The following is a 12572-nucleotide window of genomic DNA, read 5'->3' as shown; positions in this document are numbered from 1 at the left end:
CGAATAAAGGAATTGCTGTGTTTTTGTTATTAATGAGTTTATCGGCTAGAGTCATATTCCCAGGTTCTCGCCAATGAACTATCTTAAAGCCACCAACCCAGAGAGTCTGTGTTTGACGCCTGCGAATGAGATTCAACAATCAACTATCTTTCTTGGCTCTGATTGGTTGTTTCCATTTAGGTTTCATTAGGAGCATGAGAATGAGCCAGAGGAACTGGATTTTTTCACAGATTATCTGTCTCATGATGAACTGTCAGCATATAGTGAAAGTTAAAGCAAATATGACAAAACGTTATTATTAATATTTTTGAGAGCAGCTTTAAAACCAGTAATGTCTCATTTTAGTTCAGTTTAATAAACCATGTAGAGTTAGCACTTTTCCAGAGGAAACTTCTACAAGTAAATAGATGATATTTGAATAATCCAAAGAATAATAAGAAAGTGGAGCATTTTAGCACTGAGGGAGTTGTTAGGAGGACCTTGATTCCTGCCTGCAGCCCTGCGCTTATTGATACTGGTTCTTATTAAATCATGCTTCTGTGCTTTGTCCTGTTATTTGAGTAAGAAAAGAAAAAACAATAACCAGTCATTAGTGATAAATGACTTTTATGTGGAGCGTTCTGTTTGTTTTCTGGTCCCCGTTGGGAGCGGAGCCAGAGAGTATCTCGTTTTTATACCTGATGTTTGTCTGATCAGAGTTTTCTTGCAGGAGAAACTGAAGCTGTGAGGGATTTTAAAAGGCAAAAAAACCAAACATCTGCCACGCTTCAAAGTCGACTTTGTGCCGTAATGATGTGACTTCAGGTTGTTCTCAGCCTCTGTTCAGACTTCCCAGGAAACCCACAGACGCTGAACGGCGGCTTTGACCGAACAAACTGCCTCTCTGATCAGGATGAAAGACTGTTTTTAGCGGCACCGACATCAAAGGCGAGAGGAGAGCCGCCGCCACTCGCCGCTGTCAGAGCCTTTCACAAGATTAAACAAAATCTGAAGCCATAAAAACAAGAAAACACAAGAGATTGATGTGGCTTTGATAGAAATGATGAGTTATCCTTCAGAGCACCACAGGTCGGAGGTTTGACTCAGTCACATTCTCTGCTGTGAGTCTGACAAAGCTAATGGCAAATATGAATAAATACATCAACAAAAACATGAATAGATGAATAAAAGAAAGCCAAAATAAGCACAACTTGTACTTCACCTGCTGCTGAAAAATAAGCCTTGATTCTACAACCATGCCTTATGGGTTATGGTTCCTGTGGTGCAACACCTCGAGCTAAGCAGTGTTACAGTTTGAATGTTGTGAAATGTTAAAGACTTCCGGGTGGACTCAAGTGGGAGGTGGGCCCCCCCAGAACCCCTCATGTTCAAAAAAACACAGCAAAAGTTCCCCCCTGGAAGCCCCTATGGTGGAGAAAACATGATCAAGTGCACTGTAGAAAATGCCCTGCCAAAAAGGCCAAATATTCTTCAAATATTCTATAATCAGATAATCTGATTTTCTTGTATTGAGCAAAAACAATCTGCCAGTGGGGTAGGCCAGGCTTGGCTAGCATAAAAATCTAACCACTGAAAGACTGTAATGTGCCTTATATGTAGCAAAAATGCCAAAGATTTAAGCTAATTGTCCTTGTTACAAACAATGAAAACTCAGTTATTTAAGATAGACTTTCTTAAAATAGGTATTTTGGTCTCTTAATTGTTCTAAATTTAAGATTAATAATTGGGAATAAATTCAACTTAAACTTCAGACAGTACCAACAGCTACTTCATTTCCAACACTGGGACCAGACCACTTTCTCTGAATCTGAGAAGTTGTGTGAGTGGTCTTACTCTTAAATTAATGAAAAAAATCTTGTTCCTCTGCTGGGATATTATATGCAAACCATTGTTGGAACTAATTACAGATTCAATCAAGACAAGACAAAGTTAGATAGATTTTCTTAAACAAAATTACTTTATTAATGCAAAGCATCCTTGACAAGATTATTTTTCCTTTTTGTAGTGTGTCCTGTAGGTTACTCATCCTAACCCTGACTAAGCTGTTTTATTCAGCTTTGTTTCATCCATGTTCTGCAAAATGTATTTCTGTGTGATACAATTACCTGAGATTGTGCTCATTGTGGGGATGTTGCAACTTGATGATACTGCAAAACATTACAACTTTATAAGCAGTGGTGTAGTGGGTCCCTCTAGAGGCAATATACTTCTATTTATTTATTTATTCTATCTATTGTAATTTATTTATTATTATTGATGCTCCCAATTTTTTTGTGTTATAAACAGTGACATGTAAGACTACTCTTGTATTTAGCTCACCCAGTGACAGTGGCACAGTGTCACAGTGTCACAGTGTCAGATTTCAGGGATCATTATGCCATGCCTTTGCCATTCTAGAAAAATGAATTCAGCTTGCAGAACACTATTGAATCTTGTGCATAGGAGAGGATTATACGGAGTTATACGCTGTATACCTGCGTATACCCTGCACTACACCACTGTTCATAAGGCAAGCTATGTGTGAAAACTATAGTGGCTAGTTGCTTATTATGTCTGTGTGCTGTTTGGTGCTGAGCAGGTAGTGTACAGTGGGTTTTTAGAGCTTTTTCTCTGAATACAGCTGCCTCCTGTGACCGAAGACGACACTATGAGGGCTTTCACGCTGGACATGTTGGATAAGGTGCTCATTATATTTTTGTTTTTTATCCCTTTATAATGCAGTTGCACTACTGCTGTTGACATTGTATCTAGTTGAGCTGAGCATTGGGATACATACATGCTACTATTTATAGGCATTTAAAAACCTCACGTCACATCCACATATTTCCCTTATTGTACAACTGTGTGTGACACAGGTGGTCAGAGGGTGGAAACTGGATACATTTAAAGGTCCAGTGTGTAACATTTAGGAGGATTTATTGGCAGAAATGGAATATAATATTCATAGGTATGTTTATAAGTATATAGTCCCCTGAATATAGGAATTGTTGTGTTTTTTCTTACCTTAAATTAGCCGTTTTTATCTACAGATGTCGTGGACTGCCTTCTGTGGCGTCCACCATGTTTTTACAGTATAGAACGGACAAACCAAACACTGGCTGTAGATTTACGTTTTTCACCGTAGTTTCTCCTTCATGCTTAGAACGGGAGGGTGAAACAAGGCATCTATACCGCTAGATATGATACCACTTAATCCTAACCACTGGTCCTGTAATATATGATTCAAGAAAAAAAACTAATTACGGTTATCTTTAATGGCGAGATTACATAGAAAAACGCAGTGGTGGATGTTCTGACCTGCGTCGTGCACTGACAAAACGCAGTAATGTGCATTTGGGGCTGATGTCTGATTGGTTATTCCTGTGGAATTCATTTGGACAGAAGGAATGATACACTATGTTACTGAGAAATGGGCAACAAGGACCCCCCTCCCCCCACAGTTGCGGTCATTTAGACAGGCAATTAGGCAGGGCACACATGAGGGTACTTATCGTCTCATTTATCGGTGTACAGTATATTCCAGACGCAAGTACAATTAATCAGATTGCTGACACAGAATAAGGCCTCTGGAGCCCCTGAGGGTCTTGGGCCCTGCTGCAGTTGCCTACTTTTCCCAGTTGTGATGATCGCTTTTGATCTTGTGATGTGAAATGTTTCTTTACCTTTACCTCCAGACTTAATGATTTATTTATTTTGTTTTGATTCATTGCATCTTGTATTTATGGCACATGCCCCACTGGACACCCTGCTGTATTTGAACCACATCTGTGTGGTTGCAGCTCCTTTACGTTATGGAGAGCATTTTCATAAATAAGTAACTTTCCTGTTGGTGATCCCACATTTCTGTGCTGCTATCTAACTCCACTTCCTCTCTTCTTCTCCTGTAGCCTCAGATGCCCCCTCATCTTCCTCCTCTTCCTCATCTAGTCTCGGAGGTTTCGTGGACTTCACTTTCACCCAGGAGCCTCAGGACACGGTGACGGTGCGAGGCGGCATGCTGCAACTCGACTGCCAGGCGCAGTCCGACACAGTGGCAGGACCTCCAACCATTACGTGGCGCAAGGATGGCGTGCTGCTGAGCGCGGTGGTGGATGACCGGCGGCAGCAGCTGGCTAATGGCTCGCTGCTGGTGCAGAACGTTGTGCACTCGCGACACCACCGGCCCGACGAGGGCGAATATCAGTGCCTCGCCACACTGGACGGACTGGGGAGCATTGTTAGCCGGATCGCCAAAGTCACTGTGGCTGGTAAGAGCTCTATTGTATTCTGTTCTAACACACAAATTATAGTTTGCTAAAAAGTACTGGCAGACAGTTACTAATTTATACATTTATCAGGTTTTAGCACAACTTTGAGATACTACTAATTGTATTAAACTGCCTGTGTGACTTGGCTGGTGTCTAAGACCTCTGCCCTTGATTGGTTCAGATCCTCCAAAACCCAAACTAGCTCTTGAAATAATATCTGATACAGGGAAATATCAGCTGTGGTGTCCCACAAGGCTCATGTTTAGGTCCTCTATTGTTATGCTCAAAGAAGAGGAAAGGAGAGAAGGAAACAAGAGGAGAGAGGAAGGGAAGTGAAGGAGAGGAGATTTCCTCATTCAGATTAACGTTTCCATGACACCTTGACCTGTCCTTGACAGTTTCAGTGGCCACACACACACACACACACACACACACACACACACACACACACTTAATATTGCTCAGCCTCCTCCATTTATATTACTGTTCATATTTATTTAATAGAACCAAAGTAATTCACCTGCAATGTAATTTAGTAAGTGGAGTGTGGCTTAAGATCAATACTGTTTATGGAAGACATTAATAGACAGAGGCACAGAGGCTTAAGTGCATCAGCATCACAAACAGACTGCACTGTCTGCACTGTGGGACAACATGCTGCATGACAGATCCTCACAATTCTGAGGTATTCAAATTTTATATTTACTCTGTAGGAAAAGTGTGTGAGAAACATTGGTGTTGGCTACGTTTATTTTCACTCATTTAGTGATAACATGATGCTCAACATGGACCCGAGGGACTCCACAAGAGCTTTTTCACATTCTGTGAGCACATAAAGTGTAGTGCAGTTTAGGAAGAGATGAGCAGCAGGTTAAGCTCTTACACAGTCACCCTGAAACACTGCTGGAAGGTGCCCTCACAATCTCTCTGGCGTCCCAGTATTTTCTTTAGCCCTATATATGTATCAGCAGGTTAAAAAGTATATTCTTCAGTAGATCTAGGGAGGGAAAATAGTTCCCTTTATGTATATTATTTGTTTTAGCTCTGAAAAGGTATTTTGAAAATATTTGCTGTGAGAATTTCTCCATATTAGTAAGATTGTATATGGATATTTAAGATTATTCTGATTGGTAAAAATGAATCTAAAATACAGATATAGACAGATAAGTGAGAGTTTTGTCAAACATGATGAATATTCAGGACTTTAAACGTGAGGTTAGACAGTTTGTAATTCAGACTCGCTCAAGTGACTTCTGTTTAGTTGGCTGATAGGAAGAGTAGCTTGAATAGCCTGAGCAACATGCTGATCAGAACCTGATAATGAGGTTCTGGATAACACACACAAACTCACTGTCACAGTGTGTGTATCAGCTGGTCGTCTATTTAGCTCGCTCAGCTCTTTTGTGTTTGAGTGTTTTGGTCTCTGGAGTGACTCTCATCCTCCCACTCAGTCAGAAGGATTACAGAGACAGGAGACCAGCAGCTGCAGCTCACAGGGAGGTTAGTGTGTGTGTGTGTGTGTGTGTGTGTGTGTGTGTGTGTGTGTGTGTGTGTGTGTGTGTGAGTGTGAAAGCGAGAGAGTGTCAGCAAAAGAATAAAATAAATAATATTTCAAATTCAAAGTCTAAGAAAAAACATTTTAGAAGTGGTCATGACACTTATCATATATCCCGATAAAAACCACCAGTGTATCATGGTGAATTTCCAATATCATGAATCGGGAAAATTGTGAATATTCTCACATGGTTTGACTTGAAAAAGCTGTCTAGCTCTCAGCATACAGTCCTTTAATGACTTCCTGATATTTTTTAAACAAGGGCAAGATTTAGCAGAGTCTTAGGAAGAACACACACGTAACTCCAACTCAAAAGTCCCACAAGCTCGAGTCAAGTCAAAGTGGAAACACCCCTGAGGCCGAGATGAGTCCGAGCCAAAACACACACAAAACCAAGAGTAGTCAGAGTCAAAACACCCATTATACGAGATAATAGAAAAATATATTTTACAAACTGTGGGATTTTGGCTGTAATTAAAGAGGTGACAGCTGAACCAATCATTACATTTTATGATCTGTCGGTAAAGTAATCAGGAATGGTGCTGATATTGTTAAATGTAAGTTGATACACTAACCAAGATTTCAGGACGCTGCCGTGGGCAGAATGTCAGAGTTGAACACGGACAACCCTTGAAAGTAACTTGCACATTAGCATTAAGAACCAGTTTAGTGGCATCTAGTGGCAGATGTGCAGATTGCAACTAACTGAACTCCACTCTGTGAAGTGTGTAGAAGGAGCTACAGTGGCCATAAAAATGCAAAAGGCCCTATCTATAGCCAGTGTTTGGTTTGTTCCTTCTGGGCTACTGTATAAACATGGCGGACTCTGCCTCTGTAGCTAGAAACCGCTCATTCCAAGCTGACAAAAACATAAATTCATCAATTCCAATTCTTATTTTCAGGTGATTATACACTAATAAAAACATACCTATGAATATTATATTCCATTTCGGCCCATAGATCCTCCTAAATGTTACACACTGGACCTTTAAAACATCACAAACCTTCATGTTCACCTAAAAGTACTCAATTTGCAAGCCTGTTGCTACCTCCCCATTGGTCAGTTAGTCACAGTAAATGTTTTAACCTATATCCACACCTGAGCTGAATCATGTGTGTTAAACAATACACACACATACACACGCGCGCACACACACACACACACACACACACACACACACACACACACACACACACACACACACACAAATACACACACAAATAATCCATCCAGATCCCAGTATTACATTGAAATATGAATCAGTTCTGCCTGCATGCCATTCGCAGACATACCTACACATACACACACAGTCGGCACACAACACATTACAAGGCAAAATGCTAATGAACAGCAGAGGCTTAGAAATTCAATTAGTACTCTGACTGTGTGTGTATGTGTGTGTGGGTGTGTGGGTGTGTGTGTGTGTGTGTGTGTAGAGATGACTGTAAACTGGGAATTAATTAGAAACACTGAACACTCAGATAGACAGAGAGAGAGTAAGGAAACAGAGGGATAATAATGATAGACAGAAGGTGAGCAGAGTGAGCATAGAAAATAAAACAGAGAATAAAGAGGAATAGAAAGAGACTACACTTGTAGGATGAGAGAAAGAAACAAATAATACACAGATGGATTACACACAAGATTGAGAGAATCAGGACAAAAAGAGAGTGAGACAGCAATTACCTTAAAAATATAGTCAGTAACCTAATCCAAGTATCACAATATTAATGTAACGTAACTTGAATACTGTGCATTACTTTTGGATTACTTCAATACCAAATATGTAAATAAACACAAGAGAAACTAGAGGCCATCTTAATGAATTGGCAATAAAATGAGTTTAACTGGAGACCCGAGTGGTGTTGTGAGACTCATAAAGTCTTGTTATGTGCGTGGTAATAACCTTTAATGTTCTTTCTTGTAAAATGTATTAACATATTGATATTTGCCTGTGCTCTCCCAGAAGTCAGAAGCTCGTAAAAATGCCAATCGACAATCAGATGAAACAATTTATATGTAAGGATATGTGGCCTGTTGTTGTGGTAAGAGTGAATGTCTTATCCTTTAGTGAAGTCCATAGACTGTATAATTAAAGCTTTTACATTGTGTTTTTTCCTGTGGTGTCCTACAGTCTTATTTAAGAGTGAACCTATTTGTGATGACACCCATTAGTTTGTAGAGTACCGTTTTGAAGCCTCGAGTTTGGCGTTTTGTTCGTAGACATTACAGTTTGTTGGAACCAGTGGAGGTGAATTACTGGGAGTTGAGCTGCTCTACTCGCCTGGTCACACACAATCTCATATCACAGACAAACTGAACACTGAAATATGTTTGAAACCATTTCAGATGAAAAATAGTCAACGCAGTAACAGAATCTGATTCATATTTGATCAGCACTGCTTAGTTTGATTTGATCTGAGTTTCTGACTCACTGAGAATGACCTGTCAATCACAAGGTAGCCCCGCCCTAAAGCATACCCTGCTTTATAGTCTATTTTATTCTAAATGGGACCATCATTTACTAAATGAACATCATGCTGTATGGAAGAAGACTGAAACTAGAGACTGAGACCATAAACCCATTAGGAAACCGTGACAGCCCTAGACATTACTCGTTATTGGAGTGATAAGGGATCATCCATCCCACTGAAAATGAACAAGAAGCCAAAAACAAAGCAAAAAAGTTGAACCAACATGGCAACATGCTTTACATTTGTAGCAAAATAAGTGTATGTTAGAATTATAATATCATTATTAGTTCATATTCTGGAAAATCTCTGTAATAAAGACTTATAAGTTTTATTCCTACACCTGCAGGTGGGCATATCGTCACCATCAACAGTCGCACTGAGCTGTCTCAGGCAAAAAGGCAAAAAGCATCTCTAACAGTCGATACTTGTACACTGAGCAGACATGTCTCCGCCCGCTCTCAAAATACTTTTGAGCAGATAAACATATTGCTTAACATCCAACATATTGAACAACTTTTCTTAGTAAGGCATGCACACACAACAGTTTAATGCTGACAAACATGGTTGTCTGATCCTGATCTGCACCACTTCACCTTGATATCCTGGTGTTCAGCAGCTTGGAGTTGCTCAATGAAATACCCACGAGAAAGACTGAAAGACACTTTGGGTTGGAGGCTTGAAGATAGTTAATTGTTGAGTCTCATTCTCAGGGTCCCAAAATATTTTTATAAAAATGACCTACTAAAGCTTTAAGTCAGCTATCTTTTTGTTTATAGCCTATCAATGGGAATGAGTGCAGGATTAATGTAGGCTGTTGCCAAGGAATATTTCTGTGGTAATGTTAACCAACGTTTCAGCTCCTCATCTCACGCTAAGGTCCATTGACCTCATAGTGCTCTTTCCCAACCACTTCAAATAAAACTCTCAGCTTCCTGAGCTCACAGCAGTGGAGGGAGAGACAGAACGGCCTTCAGTCTGTCCATTCCTAATTAGCCGTCAACTCTCTGAGGATTTGGACAAATCCCAATTAATGGCAGTGAGGAGGAGCGAGGTTCGACCCACAGAAGCAGATAATAATCGTTCCCAAGGCGAAGATTCAGCACAGGGGCGTCCCCAAATCCCTCCGCTGCCATTGCCTGTTTGCTGTGATTTGCATGTTATTATCCATCTGAGTTATTTTGGTTCTGTTTGTCTAATGAGGATGAAAACAGCAGGGAGACAACAGCCACTGTCACCAAGGAAATTGAAGATGTGGCGTTGGATATTCAGGTTGCTGGTTTGAATCCTAAGCTGGAAGTTAAAGTGAAAGCAGAGGATTGAAGTCTTTTTCTTTTTCTTCTTCCCACTCCTTTTCTTATTTCTTCCTCTCCTCTCTTCCTCTTCACCTTTCCATCCTGATGGTTTGACCCATTTCCCTTCCTCTCTGAGTTTCCTCCATGCTCTGCTGCTTTCCTTCATCTTGGTTTATTTCATTCTGTGTGATCAGAATCTGAAGATCACTGTAAACTCTCTGCTCCGCACTTGGGAGTTCAATCTGTTTTACCAAATTCTGGCAACATGTTCTCAGATCAGTTCCAGTGAAAACATGATGCCACTCTGATTCATAAAATTATAAAAATCTACCTTTTTCTGCACTTATTACATAACGTTTGTCTTAAAGACTAACTAAAGCCCCAAACCACTTTTTTCAGCTGAAAACCTCTGTATATGGGTATTTATTAGTGTTGTTGATCAATTCAGTTCCAATTCTTGACATTTTTGTATATTATATTTTAATTCTACATACTGGGCTGTATATATGCACACCAACCGCCCTCTACTGGTTAAAACACGGCTATTGTGATTGGATTTCGTGAATGGCTTATCTGAAAGGCAGATGACAACCCCTTAAAAAAAACAGCGCAGACTGTGGCTTGCTCTATAGAGTTAGCCTCTAGCTCACGTAGCAGACAGAACCTTTTTCAAAAGGCAGTGAATGTGCTTCTAGTGACTGTAAAAGCTCCAGCTGACTCTCTGTGTTTCTAGTTAAAATGCGTAGAGTCTAATGGCAGCTCCTCATGGTTGGTTAGCTTGGTTAGCTCTGACTACAGGCAACTTTACTCCTGCTACACTCAGCAGTACTCAGTCTGTCACTCTGGTTGGTGTTTCCTTCTGTGTCACACACTCTATGGCCATGCCCCCTATATGATTCTCTCTGCTGGGAGGGGTTTAGTTACACTTTAAATAGTTATGTCTAACAGGCTGGTTACACTGAACAGGTAATGTATGCTGTAACAATAGGCTTCCACTATAGTCAGTGTAACTGGCTACACCCGGGTGTGAGACCACCATGTAAGTGGCGCATACACGTCATGGAGTTCTGTTCCACAAATATACAAATAGGTCTTCTATTTATATTTTTTTTACGTGAGGTGTGTGCAGCTTTTACACAGAAATGTGTCATAAAGTGTCTATATTTTCTGAAAAAAGAGATTGAAACAGCAGACTGAATAACTATTTAACTTTATCCCATACAACCTACTGTGGTCTGTAGATATTACTTTACCCGTATTTCACAAATGCTGTGACGAGTTGAACTTTCACATCGCTGTACTGGGTCCCAAAGCTGAAGACACAATCCCACACATTCTAAGACAAAAGCTCACCGTCACACACACTAGACAGTCACAGATGGGTTGTCATAGTTTATAATGATGCAGCGCAGTGAGACGAGCATATATAATGCAGGTCTATTAATCACTAAAACTCACTAACCTTGTAAGGTCCTCACATCCTAAGTACCAGTTCTGTAAGGGTTAAGATTTAGAGTTGGTAATGAGCTTAAAATATTTCTTTTAAGATTTATGAATTTGACATCCAGCAGATATGGGGAAACATTAGGTTAAGCCTTCAGGAATTCAAACTAAATCAATACAGTCTCTTCACAAGTGACAAAAACAAGCACTTTTGTTTCATGTTAGTGTGTGTGCAGCTGCAGGCAGCAGTATGATCCACATAGGAACAGACAGCAGCAGAACTTATATAAGACACACAATCCAAATTCACATCAGCATTGCCATCACCTCCGATCTGTGTGATGTCACAGCTGCTCAAGTCCTTGCCGGCGCGAGGACGCACAAACCTGCATCCAGCGGCGGCTCGCCTCCGAATCAAGAGTCAAACTTTTCTAATGTTACAGAACCGAAAGAGAAAGTTAGAGTTTGTGTCAGAGAAGTTTCCCGGCTGCTTGTGTGCCGAGGTAAAACCGAGGAAGCAGAAAGTGATTCAAACCAGCATGAAAACAAAATAACAGAAACACAAAGTGCGAGGAAAATCAGACACCAAAATGCATTTATTTTTCTGCCTCTTCCGTGGATGAAAGGTCTTCATGAGGATTCATATGCCGACAGATATTTGGGACTCTAGGGATTTGGAACTTGTTCAAAAAGACACTTTAAATTTTAAAACACGAGCAACAATGTAAAAAATAAACACTGCTGGCTGTCAAAAAGTTTTTTTTAACATAAAGCAAACTAATTTCAAATTTCTCCAAAAACCTCCAAAAACCACACATTTGAATCTGGCTTGTGAACTTTGGTTTTTGTTTCTTCCTCTAGATTAAAAAAGACCTGCAGAGCGGTCTGTCTGTCTGTGAAAATGATTTAACGTCAATTAACTTTGCACCAGCATTGAGAAGCAAGTCACAGTGCACGTCAAATACATTTTCCAAATGATGGTTTCTGGCATTTTAGGTATGAATGTTTAAGTGTTAATTTTTCTGATCAGTTTGGTTTTAATGAGTTATTTGAAGCTATAAAAAGAGAGTTTAACTCGTGATTGAATTGGCCAGGCATATGGGCTGAATCACGATACCACAGCGCCAACCCTGATCACTACTGTGCAGAGCCCGTATCCAGGATATTTTGGTTTAATTTTTGCAGTAGGAGGAAGTGAAGATGGAACGTCTATCTTTTATACGTTGATGGTTGGAGCAGGTCACTCATGTGGTCTGCTGTGACCTTTTTGACCTGTGTCTCTACATGCTGGAAATATTTCTCGCCACCTTCCAGTAGTAGTGACTTCCCAGAGTCTTGTCAACATGAGGGACAGGCAACCGGGGCAAACTGCACAGAAGTGCTAGATGGACGTATTTACCACAAATACAGTTTATAAAGTATTATTTGTGTTCCCTTCAGGGAACCCCTAGAAAAGGACTAATGGGCATCTCAGACAATCCTGCCTCAAACACTGTTATCAGCGGGCACTTTTAGTTTCTCATGCAGGTCTAAACTTTGTGGGTTTAGAAGAGAGTGGCA

The 12572-nt window shown here is 40.3% G+C and overlaps 1 protein-coding gene across 2 annotated transcripts in view; it reads left to right on the top strand.

The window, feature by feature from the left end:
• Positions 1 to 12572, top strand: part of dcc (DCC netrin 1 receptor) — a 281121-nt gene that overhangs the window by 73775 nt on the left and 194774 nt on the right. For both annotated transcript variants that reach the window (XM_051413496.1, XM_051413495.1), the window contains exon 2: positions 3888 to 4247. In XM_051413496.1, the coding sequence (XP_051269456.1) occupies positions 3888 to 4247 (360 nt within the window). The remainder of the gene's footprint in view (positions 1 to 3887; positions 4248 to 12572) is intronic.

The sequence above is a fragment of the Dicentrarchus labrax genome, unplaced genomic scaffold, assembly GCF_905237075.1.
Source record: "Dicentrarchus labrax unplaced genomic scaffold, dlabrax2021, whole genome shotgun sequence".
Lineage (NCBI taxonomy): Eukaryota > Metazoa > Chordata > Actinopteri > Moronidae > Dicentrarchus > Dicentrarchus labrax.
This window is presented reverse-complemented; position numbering and strand designations above follow the sequence as displayed.